The sequence below is a fragment of the Microcaecilia unicolor genome, chromosome 11 (genome assembly GCF_901765095.1).
Source record: "Microcaecilia unicolor chromosome 11, aMicUni1.1, whole genome shotgun sequence".
Taxonomy (NCBI): Eukaryota; Metazoa; Chordata; class Amphibia; order Gymnophiona; family Siphonopidae; genus Microcaecilia; species Microcaecilia unicolor.
In genome coordinates, this window is record NC_044041.1 from 123,568,593 (window position 1) to 123,594,644 (window position 26,052).

Sequence of the window (26,052 nt, forward strand, 5' to 3'; positions counted from 1 at the left end):
GTTTTCAGGATATCCACAATAGATATACATGAGACCAAATCTCTCTCCCACCTGCTTGTGGATATCCTGGCACCTACCTGGCTGGGTGTGTCTTAAGGGTTGAGTTGAGAAGCCCTGGTATGGGACGATGGTTCTGAACCTGAACCTTGGCTACTACCTGATCCCTCAGGTTTTTAGGGCATCTATAATAAATGTGTATGAGGTGTATCAGCAAAACATTGGAAGCAATACATGCAAGTAGATTTCCTGCACATGTAGTAATTTTGTTACAGAATGCCTATGTGCAAAGAAGCACCTCTGATAAAGGCAACCAGAATTAGCTCCTTTAGCACAGGAATCCTATGCACAAACTTGCACCTGCTTGGAAGAGGTGTAAATTTATACAAATGTACTTTATACAATATATGACCGTCTCTGGGGAAAAGTGACTAAAGTAGCAGAGCCAAGAGGTTGAGAATTGGCGATCTGGGTTTTTGTTTTTTTGTTGTCATGAGTCCATAAGTAGCCTGAAAAAGCTACATGTTTGAACTGTAACTTTTTTTATTTTTACACATAAAAGAATGGTGTTTGGACTGTTATATTACAAATTGTTCTAGTAGAATTCATTAAAACCTTATTTTTTGTTTCCGGATACTTTTGTCACCTTTTTCCAGAGATGTTCACATAAGCATAGCCATCCTGGATCAGACCAATGGTCCATGGAGCCCAGTATCCTGCTTCCAACAGTGGCCAATCCAGGTCACAAGTACCTGGCAGAAACCCAAATAGTAGCAACATCCCATGCTACTGATCCCAGGGCAATCAGTGGCTTCCCTGTGTCTGTCTCAATAGCACACTATGGACTTTTCCTCCAGAAATGTGTCCAAACCTTTTTTAAACCCAGATACACAAACTATATGTGCAAACACTGCACCTACACTTTGCCCAAACTGCCTGCTTTTATGGATGTGACCCCAGAGCCCTTTCCTGCATGTAAAACGTGCTTTTTATGCAAAACATTTATTATAGCATTACTCTCTTGCTGTGGATATCTTAGAAACCAATTTGGGTAGGTGTTTTCGTGGATCAGATTGATGTAATGTGCTGGGAGACCAATTAATCTTTGTGGTATGTGCCACTTCAAACTACACCCCTGCTGTTCTTCAGCAAGCTTCTAAAGTGAAACATACATTTTGGGTGACCATCGTAACTGCTTTGCTTTATATTTCTGATCAGTCCCTCTCCTGCCTGCAAAGCATGTAGTGTTCTAGAAGAATTCCCCCTCCCCCACTTTATATTTTTTAATGTAAATGTGAAAAGGAAGAGGTCCTGCAGTGACACAAGAAAGGGGAAATGATATACCGCCTTTCTGATGTTTTTGCAATTACATTCAAAGCAGTTTACATATATATTCAGGTACCTATTTTGTACCAGGGGCAATGGCAGGTTAAGTGACTTGCCCAGAATCACAAGGAGTTACAGTGGGAATTGAACTCAGTTCCCCAGGATCAAAGTCCACTGGACTAACCACTAGACTACTTCTCCACTCCTAAATAAAGCAGCTGTAATGTAGCAGCAGGTTCCATCACTGGGGAGGCTGCATTTGCCACAACGGCATTCCTGTTCTTTGGCATTTGCTCTCACTAGGGAGCCCTTTTACCAAGCTGTGGTAAAAGGGGCCTTGTGCTAGCGTGTGTTTTTCTGCACGCTGAGGCCCTTTTTACGGCAGAGGGTAAAAAAGCCAAAAAAGAAATGGCCATGTGGTAAGTTTGTACTTGCCGCGCAGCCATGTCACGGGAGCACCGCCACACATTGAGGCAGTGGTAAGGGTTCCCGTGGTAACCGGGCAGCGTGTGGTAAACATATGGAAATAAGTTTAAGTAGTGCTGGAAATGGCTTGTGCTGGGGGCGCAATTACCAATGGCCTGCTGTGGTAGCCCGGCGGGACTGCCGGATTGGCACATACCAAGCCTATTGCGCCCCAAACCTTTACTAAAAAAGCCCCCTAAGACCTTGATGAGTGGGAGTGGAGAAGTCCATGTTGAAAAAGTGGCCAATGTAACGCTGATTTTTTTAAAAGGTTCTAGAGGTGATCTGAGAAATTATAGACCGGTGAGCCTGACATCGGTGCCGGGCAAAATGGTGGAGACTATTTTATAAAGAACAAAATTACAGAGCATATTCTAAAGCATGGATTAATGAGACAAAGCCAACTTGGATTTAGTGAAGGGAAATCTTGCCTCACCAATCTATTTCTTTGAAGGGGTGAAGAAACATGTGGATAAGGGTGAACTGGTCGATATTGTGTATCTGGATTTTCAGAAGGCATTTGACAAAGTACCTCATAAAAGACTCCAGAGGAAAGTGGAGAGTGACGGGATAGGAAGTAGTGTTCTATTGTGGGTTAAGAACTGGTTAAAAGATAGAAAACAGAGAGTAGGGTTAAATGGTCAGTAGTCTCAATGAAGAAAGGTAGATAGTGGGGTTCCTCAGAGGTCTGCGCTGGGACCATTGCTTTTTAGCATATTTATAAATGATCTAGAGATGAGGTAATTAAATTTGCTGATGACACACAGTTTTTCAAAGTTGCTAAATCACAAGAGGATTGTGAAAAGTACAAGAGGACCTTACGAGACTGGGCATCCAAATGGCAGATAACGTTTAATGTAAGCAAGTGCAAAGTAATGCATATGGTAAAGATGAACCCAAACTATACTTACACAATACAAGGATCCATGTTAGGAGTCACCGACGAGGAAAGGGAACTAGTTGTCATTGTTGATGATATGTTGAAACCCTTTGCTCAGTGTGCAACAGTGGCTAAGAATGCAAATAGAATGTTAGGTATTATTAGGAAAGGAATGGAAAACAAAAATGAGGATGTTATAATGCCTTTGTATTGCTTCATGGTGTGATTGCACCTCGACTAGGTCACCGCATCTCAAAAAAGATATGGTGGAATTAGAAGAGGCACAGAGAAGGGTGGCGAAAATGATAAAGGGGATGGGACAACTTTCCTATGAGGAAAGGCTAAAGCAGCTAGGGCTCTTCAGCTTGGAGAAGAGATAGGAAAGGGAAATGGGACTTGATATACCACCTTTCTGAGGTTTTTGCAACTACATTCAAAGAGGTTTACATTTATTCAAGTACTTATTTTGTACCAGGGGCAATGGAGGGTTAAGTGACTTGCCCAGAGTCACAAGGAGCTACAGTGGGAATTGAACTCAGTTCCCCAGGATCAAAGTACACTGCACAAACCACTAGGCTACTCCTCTGAGGGGAGATATGATAGAGGTCTATAAAATAATGAGTGGAATGGAATGGGTAGATGTGAATCATTTGTTTACTCTTTCCAAAAATACTAGGACTAGGGGCCATGCATTGAAGGTAAAAAAAAAAAAAAAAAGTAGTAAATTTAATATGAATCAGAGAAAATATTTCTTCACTCAACGTGTAATTAAACTCTGGAATTAGTTGCCAGAGACTGTAGTAAAAAAAAGTTAGCTTAGCCGGGTTTAAAAAAAGGTTTGGATAGCTTCCGAAAAGAAAAGTCCATAAGCCATTATTAAAATGGACTTGGGAAAATCCACTGCTTATTTCTAGGATAACAACAAAGAATAAATAATGGCTAAACTTAGTCCAACAAAAATTTGTAAAAAACACACAACAAAAACTGGACAAAGTTCACGTATTGCAATAGGACCATAAACGGCTAGGGAGGTTATCTCATAACGTCAGAAGTATCCGTGTGTGCCAACTGTTGTTCTGGCTCACCGGTCTGTATGTATTTGTAATCATTGAACACCTCCAGCCAACCAATGGTACTCGCTAGTACTCATATGTGAAAAAAATTGCCTATATATTGTTCATTAATTTCAGGAAAAAGGCACAACAATGTCCGTGGGTACCATTGTTCAAAAATTCAAAAATTAAACATTATTGCAATTAATAGGCAAGTAATGCACAAAATCAACTTAAGTAAATGAGCAAGTAATGCACAAAATCAACTTAGCTTGTAAGCTCCCAGCGCTGTCTAATAACTTCAACGGCTGGAGCTCATCGGGTTTCAGTTTAGGTTAGTGAAACCTCTTTAGGCAACTCCGGTAATCAGATTACCGGAGTTGCCTAAAGAGGTTTCACTAACCTAAACTGAAACCCGATGAGCTCCAGCCGTTGAAGTTATTAGACAGCGCTGGGAGCTTACAAGCTAAGTTGATTTTGTGCATTACTTGCTCATTTACTTAAGTTGATTTTGTGCATTACTTGCCTATTAATTGCAATAATGTTTAATTTTTGAATTTTTGAACAATGGTACCCACGGACATTGTTGTGCCTTTTTCCTGAAATTAATGAACAATATATAGGCAATTTTTTTCACATATGAGTACTAGCGAGTACCATTGGTTGGCTGGAGGTGTTCAATGATTACAAATACATACAGACCGGTGAGCCAGAACAACAGTTGGCACACACGGATACTTCTGACGTTATGAGATAACCTCCCTAGCTGTTTATGGTCCTATTGCAATACGTGAACTTTGTCCAGTTTTTGTTGTGTATTTCTAGGATAAGCAGCATAAAATGTATTGTACTGTTAGAAACAGGATACTGGGCTAGATGGACCTTTGGTCTGTGCCACTATGGCGATACTTACTAATTACAAATTTTTCTTTTTGACTCACAGTTGGAGCCATGAGCTACTTTCCAAATGGTCTGCTTTCAGCTTGTTTTAACTCAGCCAGATTTGATGGGATAGAAAGGATGTGCTGGTTAAATTCTGGATGGGTTGTATCTTACTCCTCATCTCTCCCTTCTCTGCCATCCACTTGTAGTTTCATCCTGCTCGCTTCCAAAATTAAATTCCATAGTAAAATCATCTTGTCCAATATTTAAAACTGTTTAAGCAGTCAGGAACAGTTCCTGGCTGGTTAAATGGCACTTAGCCAGCTCTCCAGCACTATTCAGTGAGAAATAGCCAGCAATGTACTGTTAAATATTGCCAGATAACGCCTAGCAGATAACCGGCTACCTGTTGATATTCAGCATATTGCTGGCTACGTTTGGCAGCCAAATTTGACCATCAAAATAGTAGGTATATTTTTGGCCGGTTTAAACTTAACCAGCCAGTGCTGAATATCGGCATGGCTGGTTACATTTAAATCAGCCAAAAAAACACCCAGATATTCAACGCCAGTCACCAGAAATGGCCTAGAATGGAAAATCTGGGCTCTGTGCTGACCACGGGATGCAGTTCGGCTGTCTCCTGCTGTCTGTATATCGGGCTCATCGTGTCACTTGGTGTATGCAATCATCCGTCCTCTCTGCCACTTGTGAAATGGAGGAGAAGCTGGAGCAAGGGTAGGTTTATGTGTTAAGCAGAGGTCTTCGATAGTTACCAGTGCCAACATGCTGCAACATTTGTGTACAGAAATGAGCAGTGTTGTTCAAAGTACTTAACGTAAGAATAGATGTATATTTTAATACTTAAAGTAAAAGTACAGTGAAGAACACAAAACATTTACTTAAATGAAGGTTAAAAAAAGTTATCGCCTAATATAATAGTTTTTGAGTAAAAAGTAAAAGTATTCCAACTAGAGTTGATGCAACTATTAACGTTTTTACCCAACAACTTTATTGCTCTGCAATTCAACCCACTTTGCATTTAGAAAAACTACATTTTGAAAATGATTTGCACTCGTGAGTGCACTTGTGAGTCATTAATCCAGCACCAACTGCACTATCAGGAAGTGGATTGTTCAGACTGATTAAAAGGTTCCTTCAACTCAGGCCAGGCTGCAATGTTGTTGATGCCTTTTGATAAGGTCTGCATGTATTGATCAAGGGCATCTCTGCCTGAAATACTGGACTTCCTTATAGCAAAGAATTCTTTATCATCTGCATTAGAAGTAGTGTCTAATTCATCCCTTGCACCTTCTTCTTTATCTTTGTTATCATCGTCGTGATGTCTGATTTCAGAGAAGGTTTTCACAAAGTTGGAATTATTGTTGGTCTAACAATTTTTCATCATGGCAAACTGTGAATATCTTTGAGAACTGATGTAAAACCTTCAGTTTTAAGGCCAGACAATCAGACTTCCTCTCTAAAGAGTCTATGAACCCAGTGGGCTGTCACCCCAATGTAAAATTTTCCATGCAATGAGCAGTAGTCTGTTGTCAGCGGCATACTGAGGGCAGGATGGTAGGGGGGGTCTGTCCGGGTGCACGCTTCAGGGGGGTGTGCAGGGAGCAGCTGCATGGCTGCTGGCTCCGCCTGGTCCCTGCTGTCTGATCTTACTTCCTGTTCCAGGGCAGAGGGAGCAGGAAATTGGTGGAGCCAACAACCACGCAGCTGCTTCAAGCACCCCAGGAGACAAGAGCAATGCACCTGAGGGGAGGTGTTTCAAAGTTATGCGCCGGGGGGGGGGGGGTGACACTGCACCCGGGGAGAAAATGCTCACCCGGGGGGGGGGGGGGGGTGCAGTGGCGATCCGCCCCAGGTGGTAGCCAACCAAGGAATACCACTGGTTGTGGTAAAGAGATATGTCTGCTCACCAAGAATTGAACCTGCTTCAGTTTCATCTGCGCTTCAAAGTGACCAAACTCATCACTGTTCTGTTTGGCTGGAGACCAGTAACCAGTTTAACAAACACAGGCAACTCCACTGTTCTCATAGGCTATATTCACTGAACAGCATGATTTAAGAAGATCCACTGTTTGCATGATGAGGTTTGCAATATCAAATTCCTCTTCCAGGTTCCGATTCATTTAGTTTGCCGAGGAATTGTCATTTATGTCTCGCTTCTGCTTTTACTTTTAACTGCAAGCAGCAGATGTAACTGAGTAAACGTAGTAAAAATTGGTGAAATTATTACTTTGGTAGCAGTAACAAATGCTATCCTGTATTTCTTTACAGGTAAAATTGACAAAACATTTACTAAGTACGGTAACTAGCATTTACTTAGTTACTATACCTCACTGGAAATGAGTACATGTGTGTACATAACAAAATTAAAAATGCATCTTTGGGTGATATGGGGAATAGAAGCTGAAGCTCTTTAACGGATTCTTATTGGAAGGAGTATGCCATTTTCGGTGGTAAGATAGGAAGGATGGCCATGAATGGTATCTGTGTGCACCCTTGCACTAGTGCAGTGCTTCTCAACCCGACCTCTAAGCTAACCCAGGTGAGTTTTCAAGATATCCACAATGAATGTGCCTGAGGGAGATTTGCTTACCAAGGAGGCAGTGCATGTAGATTTCTCTCCTGCATAACCATTGTGAATATTCTAAAGTGTATAATTTAAAAAAACAGCTGGCCAGGTGAGTCCTGAGGCCTGGGTTGAGAACAGTGGCGTAGCATTCTTGGCTCAGGCTCACCCAGTGGCGGAACCCCTCATCAACATCTCTCCGCAGCACCCTGGCATCTGCCCGCCCGTCACTGAACACCGTCATATCTGATGTACCTATACTGGCGTCCCCGGTGCCTGCAGTGATCCATTATTGTTGCTTGCACTGGCCCTGCAGGCTTCCATTGGCCAGGTCCTGTCCTTGCTGATGTCATTTCCTGCATCCTGTCTGGCAGGATCCAGCCGCTGGAAGCCTGTGGGGCTGGCACAGGCAGCAATAATGGATCACTGCAGGTGCTGGGGATGCCTATAAGGTACACCGGGGAAGAACTGGGTTCAGCAACAGGCAGGCAGATGTCAAGACACCATGAAGGAGAGATGTTGAGGTAAGTGGGAAAAAAACCTACATATTTTAGATCTCCAGGGGAGGGGTGGCATGGTGTGGAAGGGTCCATCTAAGTTAACTCTGGGCCCATCCAAAATACTGGGTCTGGCTACGCCACTGGTTGAGAAACACTGCCCTAGTGAGTATTATAGGTAAAAAATTGTGTTTCAGTGGCCTTGATGGGTTCAAACTGTATAAAATTGGTAATGCGAAGGTTTTATTTCTTGAGCCATTCTCTTGCTCTTGTTGTGTGTATGGGTTTTTTTTCCTCCTGGGCCTTATTCCAAAGGACTTTTCCATCCAGTGTCTGCTGAATAAGGTCATATGTGTGTCTGTTTCTGTGTACATATGTAGGTATATCTTTGTCTCATTTCTCTCTCAATCATCATGGCTGGGTGGATGTGGATGGGCTGGGGTGTTTGGGGGGCTTCAACGTTGGATTCAGAGCCTTTGGTGTGGGAGCAGTGCTGTGCAGACTTCTGCGGTCTGTGCCCTGGGAGTGGCGGGGACAAATCAAACTCTGGTGTAAAGTATCACATACCATGTAAAATGAGTTTATCTTGTTGGGCAGACTGGATGGACCGTTCAGGTCTTTATCTGCCGTCATTTACTATGTTACTATGTTTCTCCTTTATTCCCGAGCGCGAGCACATGTGTCTGTGTGTCTTTCTATTTCTTGTCTATACCCTGAGGTCCACATAAAGGGCTAATTGTTTGACTCTCCTGACTCAGGAGTGGGAAGAGAGGGCTTTGATAAAGGAATATGCCAAGTTTCCACATCACTTTATTTAACCTTCTACCTGAGATAGCAGAGACACAGTCCCTCCTTTTTGCAATGGTGAGATAAGTGTGTGCTCTATAGGAGAGAGAGGATTTTCACTTTGCTGAATTCCCTACAAAATAAAAATATGCTCTTCCACTACTGAAGCCAGAGTCTGTTCTGTACCTGGCCATTAAAAAGTTGACTCCATTTCTCTAGAATGAGGGACTCTAGTTATTACCTGTTCAATTGGATTTAGTTCACACATTTTCATTGGCAGCTGAGGTGAGTTACATTCGGGTAAGAGGACTTACAAGCTGGGAGCTAAATTTATTAGCATGCAGTAATGTTTTAGTCCACACTATGGCTGTTAATATATGTTATTAATAAATATGTGTACACAAGTCCAAGGAAAATGAAGACGCAGAGAGTGTGACACAAGCTTCAACACAGGGAGTGTCTATCAATTTCTTTATTGTGATAGACACTCCCTCTGTTGAAGCTTGTGTCACACTCTCTGCCTATTCACTTTCGTTAATAAATATGTCCCATGTTATAAACTGGAGCCAGTGGTAACTAATGTGCATTAATGCATGTTAGCACATGATAACAAGAGTACTTTTCTGACTCCATGGCTATACCTGAGGTAAGGGGTGTGAGTCTATGTGGGGGGAGGTGGCATATGCTGCCCTTCTCTGAGTTATGGCTTGTGCTTTTTGAGGGTGTGGAGTAGCTGTGGTCTAGCTCAGGGCAGCTGACTGCAGAGAAGAGCAGGCCTACATTATACCTGCATGGAGCTTGCTTTTACAGAAACAAGCACATCCATGACTCTTGGACAGGGGTCGTGTGTTAGTGTGCGAAGCTTGTGTTGCTGCACCCTGTGTTTTACCTGTTCTGTGGTGTGGTGGTATGTATGTGTGTGTAGGGGGAAAGGGAGGGAAATGGGACTTGATATACTGCCTTTCTGAGGTTTTTGCAACTACAGTGGGGGAAATAAGTATTTGATCCCTTGCTGATTTTGTAAGTTTGCCCACTGACAAAGACATGAGCAGCCCATAATTGAAGGGTAGGTTATTGGTAACAGTGAGAGATAGCACATCACAAATTAAATCCGGAAAATCACATTGTGGAAAGTATATGAATTTATTTGCATTCTGCAGAGGGAAATAAGTATTTAATCCCTCTGGCAAACAAGACCTAATACTTGGTGGCAAAACCCTTGTTGGCAAGCACAGCGGTCAGACGTCTTCTGTAGTTGATGATGAGGTTTGCACACATGTCAGGAGGAATTTTGGTCCACTCCTCTTTGCAGATCATCTCTAAATCATTAAGAGTTCTGGGCTGTCGCTTGGCAACTCGCAGCTTCAGCTCCCTCCATAAGTTTTCAATGGGATTAAGGTCTGGTGACTGGCTAGGCCACTCCATGACCCTAATGTGCTTCTTCCTGAGCCACTCCTTTGTTGCCTTGGCTGTATGTTTTGGGTCATTGTCGTGCTGGAAGACCCAGCCACGACCCATTTCTAAGGCCCTGGCGGAGGGAAGGAGGTTGTCACTCAGAATTGTACGGTACATGGCCCCATCCATTCTCCCATTGATGCGGTGAAGTAGTCCTGTGCCCTTAGCAGAGAAACACCCCCAAAACATAACATTTCCACCTCCATGCTTGACAGTGGGGATGGTGTTCTTTGGGTCATAGGCAGCATTTCTCTTCCTCCAAACACGGCGAGTTGAGTTCATGCCAAAGAGCTCAATTTTTGTCACCTTCTCCCAATCACTCTCGGCATCATCCAGGTGTTCACTGGCAAACTTCAGACGGGCCGTCACATGTGCCTTCCGGAGCAGGGGGACCTTGCGGGCACTGCAGGATTGCAATCCGTTATGTCGTAATGTGTTACCAATGGTTTTCGTGGTGACAGTGGTCCCAGCTGCCTTGAGATCATTGACAAGTTCCCCCCTTGTAGTTGTAGGCTGATTTCTAACCTTCCTCATGATCAAGGATACCCCACGAGGTGAGATTTTGCGTGGAGCCCCAGATCTTTGTCGATTGACAGTCATTTTGTACTTCTTCCATTTTCTTACTATGGCACCAACAGTTGTCTCCTTCTCGCCCAGCGTCTTACTGATGGTTTTGTAGCCCATTCCAGCCTTGTGCAGGTGTATGATCTTGTCCCTGACATCCTTAGACAGCTCCTTGCTCTTGGCCATTTTGTAGAGGTTAGAGTCTGACTGATTCACTGAGTCTGTGGACAGGTGTCTTTCATACAGGTGACCATTGCCGACAGCTGTCTGTCATGCAGGTAACGAGTTGATTTGGAGCATCTACCTGGTCTGTAGGGGCCAGATCTCTTACTGGTTGGTGGGGGATCAAATACTTATTTCCCTCTGCAGAATGCAAATAAATTCATATACTTTCCACAATGTGATTTTCCGGATTTAATTTGTGATGTACTATCTCTCACTGTTACCAATAACCTACCCTTCAATTATGGGCTGCTCATGTCTTTGTCAGTGGGCAAACTTACAAAATCAGCAAGGGATCAAATACTTATTTCCCCCACTGTATATTCAAAGCGGTTTACATATATTCAGGTACTTATTTTGTACCAGGGGCAATGGAGAGTTAAGTGACTTGCCCAGAGTCACAAGGAGCTGCAGTGGGAATTGAACTCAGTTCCCCAGGATCAACGTTCACTGCACTAACCACTAGGCTACTCCTCCACTCCCAACTGGGGGTTGTGACCCTAAACATGGTCACACATGTCACATTTGGGGTAACAACCCAACCCGGAAGTACATAGGTGTTTGGAAGAACCTTCTCAAGCAACGTTTTGGTTTTCTGCCTGCCTGCCATTCCTTTAACCTGAAATCTAGGCAAGCAGCTTTCATGGGGTGGAAGGGTGAAGTAACTGCATCTCAAAATAGAATTCCGGAACTGGGCCATCAGCACCATAATGCCTCTGTACAAAGGCAGCTGGCAACTCGAGGTACAGCCTCTGTATCAAAAAGCCACACAAAATATTATCCTGCTTCCCTACCATAACAGCAACCCAAAAACCAATAAATTGCACGTTGTGTGAGGATAGCTATACACATTTTATTTTTGCATGTATCTATAGTGTCACTAAACTGTTGCTTCTAGTGCATGCCTTTGGGACTAGAAAAGATGGCTGTGTTTCTGGCTGATGGGTGGCCTGGATCCTTTGGCGATTCCCTGTCCCAGGTCTGGCAGTCAAAAGTTGTGTTGAGAAGAAGATGGGCGTAATCTGCCCTTTCTGCCTGTTAATACCGCGATAGCCGGCACATGTCACACTGGCAGGACTTGGCTGTAAAAATTTCGATGAACTCCTGATGGGCAGGACTACAGTCCAGCATGACTTTAACCTAGAAGAGAAAGCCAAGAGGGACAGCAATTAGAAAAAGGCAAGAAATTTTGGCGTATTAGGCCACTGCACTGGCATCCTACATGGCTGCCTTGACATGACATATGTGAGTAAATCTGATATGCTGAATCTGTTCTGTAGTGAGGTGATATGTCTATGTTTCCGTGTGTGTGTGTATAGAAGACTTGCACGTCCCTGTATCTATTCTGGTCCGTTTGTACCTCTCCTAACGCCAGCCCTGATTACATAACCTCTCATGTAATAACTGAGTTCTCCTTGTACTCTCCTGTAATATAGTTGTGTCTATATGCCAGGCTACCCATTTCAACTGGTATGCATAAAAAGGCTTTGAGTGTGGTCCACGAGTGTGCAGGGCCACCAAGAGGGAGGGACAGGGGTGGCAAAATTCCCTGGACTTGGCCTCTAAGGAGGGGGGGGGGGCCCGGGTGCAGACAAGCTTCTTCCTGCCTGCTTCCTGGATGATTGCATTAATGCGACACGTTAACGCAAACAGCCGGGTCCTGGGCTACACGCAGCAGCAGCAGGAGAGAACAGCAGCAGTCGGTAAGGTGGCAGGCAGCACAAGTTGGTGCGGTGGGGTGGTCTGAGTGTGGGGGGATGGTGCAGCAGCTGCGGTAGCCCAAGTGGGGGGGGGGGGGGGGGAGGGCGCAGCGGTCTGGTCCTGCCCCTGGCCCAGCTGGGTCTCTCAGCGGCCCTGCGAGTGTGGCCAATTCCTGACCTGTGACTGTGGCCTCTGTATTGTCATCCACCCTGCCTTCTTAATAGTACTTTGGCCTATTTCTTCTAGATTCTTCTGACTTAATATGTTTAGCTTGTGAGAGGAAAGTTGCACTGCTGGGGCCTGTGCTGTACCTGTTCTGCTGTGGAGTCGTATATTAGTGTGTGAAGCTTGTGCTGCTGCACCCTGTGTTGTATCTGTTCTGTGGTGTGTGTTTGTGTGTGTATAGGGCCTCCCAAACTGGGAGTTGCCACCCTAAACAGGATCATGCATGTCACATTTGGGATAGCAACCCAGCCTGGAAGTACATAGGTGCATCATTACTAGGCTATGTACCTTAGCAGAGTTGCAGCCTGAAAATGATTGGTGTAAGGGAAAGTTACATTTCAATCTTCATACTATACTTGTTCTCTTGTGGGTCAGAGTGTCTGTGTGAGGGAAGCTTGTATTGCTGCTACCTGTATTTGGGGGGGGGGGGGGGGGGGAGTGTGTGAAAGAGGCTTGTATGCTATGCCTTTGCTGTATGTGTTTTGTGATGGGTCAACATAGGTGTGGGTGTGTTGGGGAACTACCTTTTCTAATTTGCTGACAGTGCAGCACTGGGACACAGAGGTGATGTTGTGCTTGAAGTCACTTGCCAGGAGAATGGAGTATTTAGAGGGGAAGGCACTGGATTCACAGTAGCCCACACAGGCATGGATCTTGTGGGCTCCCCTGCATGTCCCCTGATGGTTGCTCTGTATAGTCACATTGAATGCTAAGAGAGAGAGAGAGAGAGAAATAGCATTTACCATTGCAAGAGTCTTACTCTGTTGGTTTATTATTTCAGTTCTTAATATACTGCCATTACTTGATTTATAATCATGAATTGAAAAGTACAGAATATAACATTTCAAAGTGCAGAAAGAACAGAAACAGGAGAGATAGAGGAATCCAGTTGCAGACCACAACCCACACAGGCAGCCAAGGGCTCAATCCCCAGAGACTGAGTCAAAAAACATGCCTTCAGGCCTACCGTGACGTTGACAAGGAAGACTCCACCCAAAGGCATTTTGGTATTGAATTTCATAATAAGGGGGACAAAATATAGAATGTCAAGTTGCAGATTGATTCCAAATGTGCTCTAGATCAGTGTTTTCCAGGTCCAGTCCTGGAATACCCTTTGCCAGTCAGTTTTTCAGGATATCCATAATGAATATGCATGAACTTCATTTGCATACACTGCCTCCATTATATGCAAATCTCTTTCATGCATATTCATTGTGTTTATCCTGAAAACCTGACTGGCAAGGGGTATTCCAGGACTGGACTTGGGAAACACTGCTCTAGATTAGTGGTTTTCAACCCAGTCCTCAGGGATCATCTGGCCAGTCAGGTTTTCAGGGTACCCACAATGAATATGCATGAACTGTATTAGCATGCAATGGAGGAAGTGCATGTATATATCTCTCATGCATATTCATTGTGGATATCCTGAAAACATGACTGGCAAGGGGGTACTCAGGACCGACTGGGGAAATAGTGCTCTAGGATACAGGCTACCAGTGGCTTTCTCAACCCAGTCCTCAGGGCACACCAAGTCCCATCAGGTTTTCTGGATACCACAATGAATATGCAAGAGATTGGGAGGCGCTTCCTTCTTGGTATGCAAATCTATCTCATGCATATTCAATGTGGATATCCTGAAACCTGATGGAATGTAGTGTGCCCTGAGGACTGGGTTGAAAAGCCCTACTCTAAGTAATGACAAAAACCATGAGCATTGAACTTTACATTATAAGCAGTCTGATAGTGGTGTTTTGCATATGTTAAAGGCAAATTGTTGAACATCATTGTAAAGAGCATTGCAATAATCTAAACAACTGGCTATGAGTGAGTGAATCAGGATAAATAAGGCTTCTCTATCCTACAGAGACAGGTGATTAACCACTATTTCTTGTCCATCCAAGGAAAGAAAACCATAGGTACCCATGTTAAGAACATAAGAATAAACATACTGGGTCAGAACAATGGTCCATCTAGCCCAGTATTCTTCTTCCAACAGTGGCCAATCCAGTCACAAGTACCTGGTAGAAACCCAAATAGTACCAACATTCCATGCTACCAATCCCAGGGCAAGCAGTGGCTTCCCCATGTCTGTCTCAATAGCAGACTATAGACTTTTCCTTCAGGAACTTATCCAAACCTTTTTTAAACCCAGATACACTAACTACTGTTAACACATCCTCCAGCAACAAATTCCTTAGTTTAACTATTTTTTGAGTGAAAATATATTTCCTCCTATTTATAAGTATTTCCATGTAATTTCATTGAGTGTCCCCTGGTCTTTGTACTTTTTGAAAGAGTGGAAAATCAAACTTTTACCCGTTCTACACCACTCAAGATTTTGTAGACCTCAATCATACCCCCCCCCCCCCCAGCCATCTGTTTTCCAAGCTAAAGAGCCCTAACCTCTTTAGCCTTTCCTCATATGAGAGGACTTCCATCCCCTTTATCATTTTGGTCACTCTTCCTTGAATCTTTTTTTAATTCTGCTATATCATTTTTGAGATACAGCAACCAGAAATTTGAACGCAATACTCAGGCTCTCACCATGGATCAATACAGAGGCATTATAATATTTTTGGTCTTATTTTGCATCCCTTTCCTAATAATTTCTAGCATCCTGTTGGCTTTTTAGGCCGCCGCCGCATACTGGGCAAAACATTTTAGCGTATCGTCCACAATGACACCTAGATCTTTTTCTTGAGTGCTTATTCCTAAGGTGGACCCTAGCATCAGGTAACTATGATTTGGATCATTCTTCCCAAATGTGCATCACATTGCCCCGCATTTGTGAAAGATATGCTTTATGTGGTTAGTATCAAGCTGTGGGGCATATAGCCTGGACCATTTTTTTTAATGTGCATTGCAGAACCTAACCTGAATAAACTGGTTGATGATTGTTGTTCTATTTTACAGCCCCTTCCTTTTGTGTCTTGTGATGTTTAGTTTAGTTTTTACTTTAGTGTTTTTTAGACTGATTTTTATCCTACATTGGAAATGGCCTTGATATATAATTTTTATGTAAAAGGCAGCATATTACATTTTATGAAATAAATAAATAAACAAGCAAACATGAATTGCAAAGTCCTAAGGAATTCTGATGAGGGCCTAGGCTAATGCAGGGGCGTAGCCAGACAGCCAATTTTGGGTGGGCCTGAGCCCAAAATGGATGGGCATGGAATTGAGCCCATCCTGGCCCCTCTACACTCTGCATTCTGCCTCTCCCCCTACCCTCAAACACAAAATATTAAATACCTGAGCTGGTGGGGATCCCCAAGCTGCACCAGCTGAAGATTTCCTCCTCCTTCCAAACAGCAGCTGGCAGCACTTAACTTGAGCTGACGCTGCTGCCAGTAGTTCGTACATGCTCAGTGCTTCCGCATGGGCGACAACTGAGCATGTGCAGAGGGGCCGGTGTGTGGTGCCACCTTCCGTTTGGAAGAGCATTGGATGCCTGAGGAGGAGGAAATCTTTAGCTGGTGGGATTTGGGGATTCCCACCAGCCACATCAAGAGTGCCACAATTTTGGGTGGGCCTGAGTCCAAATTGGGTGGGCTGTGGCCCATCCAGGCCCACCTGTAGCTACGCCACTGGGCTAATGATTCCCAAACCAGGTCCTGGAGGCACCCCAGCCTATTAGGTTTTCAGAATATCTACAATGAATATTCATGAGAGATGTGCATGTAATGGAGGCAGTGTTTGCAATTTTTTCTCATGGATATTCATTGTGGATATCCTAAAAACCTGACTGGCTGGGGTGCCTCCAGGACCAGGTTTGGGAATCACTGGCCTAGGCTGAACAGCTGTTTTGTCTGCATGTGAGGCCTGAGCCACAATATGGATTCTCTGCTGTACCATGGATTGTTACATTTGTAATTGCATAAGGCCAGTTAATGTGTATAGAGGGCCAAGGACTGCATGTTTACTGTTCTATGCTGAAACTAGCAGAATCCAGCTTGGTGTTTTTAGCTTGGAAGAACCAAGAAAACCTTGAAGAATGGGCATTGTTTATGTTGTTCCATTCAGCTTGGAGACTTTATGCATCTGAAGTTCATGTGGAGAGTACCTATCTGATTGATACTGACAGAACCAATCAACTAACGCAGCCAATCACAAAATACTGTCTACAAAGTTTGGATGAACAATATTGATAACAACATTTACTAACTGTTTGCAGATAATAGACTTGAGTCCACTTTTGCTTCTCTCTGTTATCATTCGTAAGCATTCCGCTTTGCGTGACAAGTTGCATTGCCACTTTGCTACTTCAGCATCTGGTCATTTACTTATCCTATAGGCATGTGCCTAGAACACTAAAGGGTAAATTAACTCTGAGCTGCTTTCTTTGGTAGTCTGCTTGTAGTTAAAGACTTCACTTGACATTCTACTTTTCTATGTATTTGCCCTTCTGATTATTCTGGCATCTGTGCTCACTAATACCAAGTCAGTGGGAGACAGTAAGGATATGCATTCCAGCCACTTTTGTGGGACCAGACACATTTCTGGCTGCAGAGCTGCCATGAGTAGGTTATATGACTTGATTAGGTAAACTCAGGAGATCAGGGAATAGATAGTCTACATATGAGTCTAACCAAGTGATCCTGATTACAAATTGTTATGTTTTTGCTTTTTAAATCTAAGATATACTTGTTAGTGAAAGGAGTTAGAATGGAACTGTTTCTAAGACATTGCTTCATGCTTTCTGTGCTATAATAAATAAGCTCATTATTTTTCCAGAATCTAAGCGAGTCAATCTTATCAGTAGGTAAAGAGTTAGTGAGCTTAGGGCCAGAGGACAGGTGTGATTGTTACCCTAGAGATATATTTGCCATTTATACTCACCCCTGTTACCCCCACATAGCCATTGGGCTACCTGTGATAGGCAGCCGTTCAATGGTGTGAGATCAGATGCTGTGGGATCAGTAATGTACAAATGCTGGGCATCAGCAAATAAGAAGGTATTTACCCTACTGACTGAACTAGTGTGGCTAGAGGACTAATGAAGTTGAATGGTACTGGTACCAGCACTGAGCTCGGAGGCAAGTGGTAGAGATGAAAATTACAAGTTAATGAAAACTCCAAATGTAGGATCAAACCATTTAAGAACACCACCACCTATGCCAGTTTCCGATAATCTTGCACATAGAATCTGGTGAATAACCATGTTGAATGTGGCTGAAAGTCCAATAAAACAAGAAGAGTGTATTTTTCCAGATCACGTTATTAACAAATCTCAGTGACCAATGATATCTCACGTCTGTATCCTTGGTGCGAAAGCCCCTCATTTCTGTGTCATGTTCCCCTTTTTCTCTGTGGGTAGTGATCTTAATTGGGCTCACAAAATCCTCATTTAGTGTTGCACCCATAGTCGCAAAAAAAAAAAAAATTGTAGAGTGGTGTCATCAGTCCCATGGGCTGGATGGAAGTGGCATTTCAGCAATGTTGCCAGTCAATGGTTTGGTTTGGTTTATTTACTAAGCATGCACTAATGGAATTAGCATATACCAAATGCTAAGAAGCCTATTTTATACCTATGGGCTTCCTAGCATTTAATGTGCACTAATTCCAGTGCCATAGCGAGGGCTAATGGCACCCGGGGCGGGTCGCCGCTGTGCACCCCCCCCTGGGTGCAGCACGGCGTGACCCCCCCTCTGCGGCGCACCCCCCCAGACCACAACCCCCCCCCCCCAGACCGCATTCTTACCTGTGGGAGGGCCGATACGCCCCGAGTGCACGTCACTCAGAGCTGTGTCGGCCCCGCTGGTTCCCTGCTCTCTCTGCCCCGGAACAGGAAGTAACCTGTTCCGGGGCAGAGGGAGCAGGGAACCAGCAGGGTCAGCACCCCCCGAGCGTGTGCACCCGGGGTGGGCCGCCCCTCCCGCCCCCCCCTTCCTACACCACTGACTAATTCCATTGCTATGTGCTAAGCTTTAGTAAACGAACCCCTAAATTGCTATACTGCTTGACTAACAGAGACCACAGCAATTTATTATAAAATAAGCACAAAAGGAAGACACTCCATTAAAAAAACAGGGCAGAATCTAATGCTATAAGCTGGTCTGAAGCAGAGGCAGAAGATTTAAAAATGGGGGGGGGGGGGGCACTTTTTTTTAACCCACTAAAATGAGGTAATGGCCTCAAAAAGCTTGGGAAACACTGCTTTATTTAATGCCCTACTGTCTAGATCCAGGTTTGCCTGACAGGGTTGATCCAGTTCTGGGCTTACTCCAATGCATGCAGGGACATGTGGTTCTGATTTCCCCAATGGATTCCCTAAGAAAAGCAAGGCTACAAATCCCTGCATGCATTGAGTAAGATCAGGACTGGATCAACCCTGACAGGTGAATCTGAATCCAGTTGGCAACCCTTGTCATTTTCTGAACAGGCTGATTTACATTGCTTAAATATTAAAGAAAACATCTGGGGATAATGAAGGTACGCGTGCTGCAGAAGAAATCAGAACTTGGCACTTACAATAGAGATGACACCCAGGCCTGATGGCTTCTAAGTTCCAAGATTCAGAGACCAGCAGTAGCAGACTGAGAACCAAAGACAGGACATTGAGGGCAGACATGGCGGAAGAGGCTGCAAGAGAAATATGTAGGGTAATTGATTCCCTCTTTCGCCTTTAGACCTGGTAAGAGTTAAAAATGCAAGCCAGTGAGTGCACAATGGCTCATAGCTGTACAGAACATTTCATGTCTACATCATCAGTTCAAATTCAGATCAGGCTGGTAAAGAACTTGAGGGTGGCTTATGTGAAATTCTGGGAACCACAGGACAAGTGTTCACACCATGGCCCCTGTGAATTTCACTGTGCACATTGTCACTGACTTGTGATGCAGAGAGAGAAAGAACACAGATTAAACCTCCTTTATAGATACTGTGAATTTTTAGTACTAGAGGAAAGTGCATGCTTAGAGCACAAGTAAAGCACTGGCAGCAGCAGTGCACACTTCTCTCATTCACACACACTACCCCATTACAGAACAAGTACAGCACAGGCAGCTATAGTACAAATTTCCCTCACACAAAACAGTCCCACTGTACAATAGGTACAGTACAGGCAGCAACAGTGCAAGCTCCCCTCATACACAGAACAGGTGCTGCACAGCACCCACTGCCAAACAGCACAGGCAGCAGCAGTGCAAACATCTCACACACACTACAGATGTGTATTTGTTACCACACATCTCAGTAGGGATGGGCTGTCGTGCGATGAAATGTTTGCCAATAGGTGATCACTGTCCTTAAAGAGTGCTCACTATGTGCAAAGAGAAAACGCTCATTAAAAAGCATGCACCGTGTTCTAACACAGAACACTCTTTTCTGATAGTGCTTGCGTTGCTGATGGTTTGTGCATGTGTGCAGCATTGGGAAGAAGTGTGCACTCTTTGCACAAGAGCACACTTAAAGACCTTCATTCTGAATGAAAAAAAAACCCTACAAAACCTTTCTGGCTGCCCATCCCTACCTTTGGTTCATTAGTGCACCTTAAAAATGTAATGCACCTAATATTGAATTCACACGCCTACAATCAATTTGTATGCATAAGAAAGTTCTAATCAATGTTAAAACATTTTGTTAAATAAATGAGTGAAAGAAGAAGAACAACAAAAGCCCAAAGTCTGGAAAAACAAATCTGAAAATGGATCAAAAATGTTTTGCCTTTGCTTATCCCTAATGCACAAAGTCCCCTCACAGAATGGACACAGCAGCCAGATGGCTAATTTTGGGTGGGCCTAAGCCCAAGGTGGGTGGGCATGGAATTCGTCCCCGCCCCCTCTCTGGTTTGCTCCTCTCTCCACCCCTCCCTGCCCACAAACCCCAAATATTAAATACTTGAGCTGGCAGGTATCCCCAAATCCTGCCAGCTGAAGATTTCCTCCTCCTCTTTGAGCAGCCAGCACTCTTCCAAATGGCAGCCAGCAGCACTTACCTCAAACTGAAGCTGTTGCCGGCAGGCCATGCATGCTCAGTGCTTTTGCATGTGCGAAAACTGGGCATGCAAAGAAGGGCCGGTTTCAGGGTCAGCTCAAGGCAAGTGCTGCTGGCTGACATTTGGAAGAGCACTGGCAGCCCAAGGACAGAAAAGCTTCAGCTGGCAAGGTTTGTGGATCCCCACCAGCCACAGCAAAGTGTCACAATTTTGGGTGGGCCTGAATCCAAAGTGGCCCACCTAGGCCTGCAGTAGCAGTGCACATCTTTCTAAAACAATTGTCATTAAAATCATCCATAGTACCTGAAGATTGGAGGGTGGCCAATGTGATGCCATTTTCTAAAAAGGGTTCCAGGGGTGATCCAGGAAATTGCATTCTGGTAAGCCTGACGTCAGTGCCAGGTAAAATAGTGGAAACTATTATAAAGAATAAAATTACAGAATACGTAGACAAACGTGGTTTAATGGGACAGAGTCAGCATGGGTTCAGCCAAGGGAAGTTGTGCCTCACCAATTTGCTTCATTTCTTTGAAGGCATGAATAAACATATGGATAAAGGTGAACTGGTTGATGTAGTGTATCTAGATTTTCAGAAAGCTTTTAACAAAGATCCTCATGAGAGACTCCTGAAAAATTAAAAGCCATAGGATAGGAGGCAATGTCCTTCTGTGGATTAGGAATTGGTTATTGGCCAGAAAACAGGGGATAGGTTTAATGGCCATTTTTCTCAATGGAGGAAGGTGAATAGTGGCGTGGCGCAGGGATCTGTTCCGGGAATGGTGCTATTTAACATTTATAAATGATCTGGAAATAGAAACGATGAGCAATATGATTAAATTTGCAGCTGACACAAAACTATTCAAAGTTGTCAAAACTCAAGCAGATAGTGAAAAATTGCAGGAAGACCTTAGGAAACTGGAAGGCTGGGCATTTCAAATGGCAAATGAAATTAGGTGGGGACAAATGCAAAGTGATGCACATTGGGAAAAATAATCCGAATCATAGTTACCTGATTTTAGGATCCACCTTAGGAGTCAGCAGCCAAGAAAAAGATCTAGGTGTCATTGTAGACAACACAGTGAAATCTACCCAGTGAGTGGCAGCGGCCAATAAAAGAAATAGTGGAATTAGAAAAGGTTCAAAGAAAAGCGACCAAAATATTTAAGAGGATGGAACTCCTCTCATATGAGGAAAGGCTAAAGAGGATAGGGATCGTCAGCTCGGAAAACAGATGGCTGCGGGGGGATGTGATTGAAGTCTACAAAATCCTGAGTGGTGTAGAATGGGTAAAAGTGAATGGATTTTTCACAATTTCAAAAAGTACAAAGACCAGGGGACACTCAATGAAATTACATGGAAATACTTTTAAAACAAATAGGAGAAAATATTTTTTCACTCAAAGAATAGTTAAGCTCTGGAACTCGTTGCGAGAGGATGTGGTAATGGCAGTTAGCGTATCTGGGTTTAAAAAAGGTTTGGACACATTCCTGGAGGAAAAGTCCATAATCTGTTATTGATATAAACATGGGGGAAACCACTGCTTGCCCTGAGATTGGTACTATTGCTACTATTTGGGTTTCTGCCAGGTACTTGTGACCTGGATTGGCCACTATTGGAAGCAGGATACTGAGCTAGATGGACTATTGGTCTAACCCAGTATGGCTATTCATATGTTCTTATGTACAAAGGTGTTTTCCATATAAAGGAGGCTGAGAATATCATGGCATGCCTCCTGTAGAAAATGCAATACTTTGGGGGATGATCAAGACTACACACTTTTAGTTGGTGTACCTCAACGTTCAGTTTTGGGCCCCCTTCTTTTCTCTCTCTACACCCATTCCTTTGGTGCTCTAATCTCCTGCTATAACTTTCAATGCCATTTTTATACTGAAGACTCCCAAGAATATTTCTCTACACCAGTAGTTTCACCAAGAATCCAATCCCAAATCTCAGTCACCTCTGATATTGCTGCTTGGATCAAGACGGAACTTATCATCTTTTCCCTCAAACCCTCTTTCCCTATTTCTTTTAATAACACTGGCATTCTCCTATAATCTTGGGGTCATCTTCAACTCCTTCTCTACACTAGGGCTGGCTTAAGGCATGAGCTAAGTGAGCCTCTAGCTCAGGTTGCCAGAGCTCAAGGGTGCCGAAAGCTTGCCTCACTGGTCCACCCTTCACAGCAATGAGAGCATGTAGGTTTGCAAAAGATGGCTCAGGGCACCACAATCCCTTGAGCTAGCCCTGCTCAACACACATGCAATGCAAAGCACTGCTAAAGTGTGTTATTTCTTCCTCTTTAAAGTTGTTAAAGTCCATTCCTTCCCTTCTGAGCATACTGCAAAAACGTTTATCCACTCTGTTATTACCCCGTGCTTAGACCACAATCTGATCTTTGTGAGTTCCCACCAGACCATATTTCTGTACAATCTATTCAAAATTCAGTTGTGTGACTTATCTTTCTTCAACATCTTTGACCATTTAACCCCTCTGCTCAAGTCATTACATTGGCTTCCTTCTCTTAATCACTTAATGCATGTGTGGCACCTCATTACCTTTCTTCTCTCTCCCTATAGCTGGCAAGTTGCTCTTATCTGAACCTTTCTCCTCTACTGTCAACTCCTCACTTCACACTTTCCACCTTCCTGTGCCATATGCCTGAAATTGACATCCTGAATTGCTGTCATTCTGTCTCTCTGGTTATATTCAAATCCAGGTTAAAAATCACTTTTTCAGGCATCATTTATACCTTAGCCCAGTGGTTCCCAAAACTGGTCCTGGAGGCACCCAAGCCAGTCAGGTTTTTAGGATATCCACAATGAATATTCATGAGAGAGATTTGCATGTAGTGTGCATGCAGACCTCTCTCATAAATATTCATTGTGGATATCCGGAAAACCTGACTGGCTGGGGTGCCTCCAGGACCAGGTTTGGGAACCACTGCCTTACTACTACTACTACTACTTAACATTTCTAGAGCGCTACTAGGGTTATGCAGCGCTGTACAATTTAACAAAGAGAGACAGTCCCTGCTCAAAGAGCTTACAATCTAATAGACAAGTGAACAGTCGGTCCGATAGGGGCAGTCAAATTGGGGCAGTCTGGATTCACTGAACGGTAAGGGTTAGGTGCCGAATGCAGCATTGAAGAGGTGGGCTTTAAGCAAAGACTTGAAGACGGGCAGGGAGGGGGCTTGGCGTAAGGGTTCAGGAAGGTTGTTCCAAGGGTGAGGCGAGGCAGAATGAGCGGACCCTGGAGTTGGCGGTGGTGGAGAAGGGTACTGAGAAGAGGGATTTATCCTGTGAACGGAGGTTACGGGCGGGAACGTAAGGGGAGATGAGGGTAGAAAGATAGTGAGGGGCAGCAGACTGAGTGCATTTGTAGGTAAGAAGGAGAAGCTTGAATTGAATGCGGTATCTGCCTTAGCCAGTTCTCTATAACAGTACTTCTCAACCCTCTCCTGGAGGCACAACTAGCCTGTCAAGTTTTCAGGATTACCTCAATGAATGTGCAGGAGAGATCTGCATGGAATGAGTGGCCACTATATGCAAATTTATATCATGCATATTCATTGCAGTAATCCTGAAAACTTGACTGGCTAGGTGTGAGAATTCCAGCACTACAATAACTCTTGTCTGTCATGCATGCCTGTCTTTGACTAGGTTGTAAACCCCATGGACAGGGGCTATCCTTACTTGTTTCTGTTAGCACACTACCTGCATTTATTAGCTCTTTCAAAACAAGCAGTAGTAGCAATTCTATATGAATTATACAAAAGGGAATGCCCTGTATTTTATATTATGATCATCTGGATATCCCCTCAGCATATGCAATAAAGCCTTGAGCCTCTGTACTAGAGAATGACAAGGGGTTCTGTCTCCATGCCCACCCCTTCCCCACAGGTTCTGTCTCCATCCCTGCCCCTTCCCTGCAGGTTCTGTCCCTGTCCCCGTGGGCTCTGTCCTCATCTACAGAAGCCTTGAACACTTATGATTTTATATTTAAATCTTTTTATTAAAATATAAAAAGGAATAATATGCTGTGCAACTGTAAATAGAAAACAATAATAACAATGAGCAGCTATAATAACCCTCCTTCCCACCACCACCCTCTGCCCTTCCAACTAGAAAATGACACAGGGACAAAGTTTGTCCCCATCCCTGTGGGCTTTGTCCTCATCCCCATTGTATCTGTCCTCGTCCCCACCCCATCCCCGTGGGATCTGTCCCTGTCCTCATCCCTGCGGTTACTGCGGTTCCCCGTCCCTGTGTCATTCTCTGTACAGACTGAAATACAGCTTGGGGGAAGTTATGCATGGAGCACACAAGATTCTGTGTACAGATGGTAATTAAATCCCGGCTTCCCCTTTAGCAACAAAACAGAATTAAATAATAATTCTGTGAGTTACTTATCACTTACATGATTTACACATTATTTTGGATCTTCTGTGAGTTGTGATGTCTTGTATTGGTCTAAAATAGAAGCTACAGCAAGAGCTGAGATCCCCTACTTCAGATGTACATGTGACTCCAAAAGCTCAAATAAATACTTCCACACCTTCCCTGGTGGGTCCCATGAAACGTCTCACAACCAGCCAATAGTCCAAATTTGTACAGGACCAATTTAGCTGCTGGAGCCATATGTTTCACTTACTCTGGAAATTAATTAAAATAAAAGTTTCCTGTAGGTGTTTCACCACACACACTGACTCCTACTTACCAAGTGCTGTCTTTTTCTCTTTCTTGCTTCTGATTTCTTCCTTGTCTCCCTCTTTCTTGCTTTTTATTTTCCGTTGTCTCTTCTTGCTTAATTCAATTTTCTTTTGCTTCCTCTGTTTTTTTCTGTTTTGTTTCCTCTCTTACATCTTTTACTTTCCTTTTTTTCTTTTCTCTTATTTTGTCTTTATTTCCTTTCTGCCTTTCCCTTTTTTAATTTGTCTTGTCTTCCTTTTCCCTTTTAGCTTCTCTTACTCTACTGCATATTCCCCAGGGAGACAGTTCTTAGCTGCTCTCCACCTGCCCTACTGAGATTCTTCTCTGCTGGGGAGCTATTTGTACCTTTGGTAGTAAGGATTTGATGCCTGAACACACCTCCTATGCTATCAGTTTTCAGCTCTCTCCTTGCAACACTCCACCTCCATTTCCTTCCATAAGAAAGGGCATTTCCATACCATAAAGACACTCACTCCCACCTACAAAACCAGTCTCCTCGCGGTTTGACTTAAACTGGAAAAAGAAAAGAAACCAGCTTATTGCATTTATTTTTTATTTAGCCTGCACTAGAGTAGAGCAAACTGGGGGCTGGTAGGGGTTCCTCATTGCTCTGTGCCCAATCACTGATAATGTTAGAGTACATCACCAAAACTATTAGTATTGTAACAATATTTGTAGCACGCCATCAATGTACATGATGCTGTCCAAGATAATGGAACCTTTTTTTTTTTGCTTACCTGGCTAGAAGAGCTTAACATGTAGATTTGT

The 26,052-nt window shown here is 43.7% G+C and overlaps 1 protein-coding gene across 1 annotated transcript; it reads right to left on the reverse strand.

Annotated features, from left to right (window-relative positions):
• Positions 1 to 11,738: 11,738 nt before the first annotated feature.
• On the reverse strand, positions 11,739 to 25,308 carry GPHA2 (glycoprotein hormone subunit alpha 2). The gene is made up of 4 exons (XM_030220052.1): positions 25,292 to 25,308; positions 19,108 to 19,218; positions 13,161 to 13,345; positions 11,739 to 11,850 (listed from the first exon to the last, which is right to left on the reverse strand). The coding sequence occupies exons 2-4, from the start codon at positions 19,205 to 19,207 to the stop codon at positions 11,749 to 11,751; spliced, it is 387 nt and encodes a 128-aa protein (XP_030075912.1). The 5' UTR covers positions 19,208 to 19,218; positions 25,292 to 25,308; the 3' UTR covers positions 11,739 to 11,748.
• Positions 25,309 to 26,052: the final 744 nt, after the last annotated feature.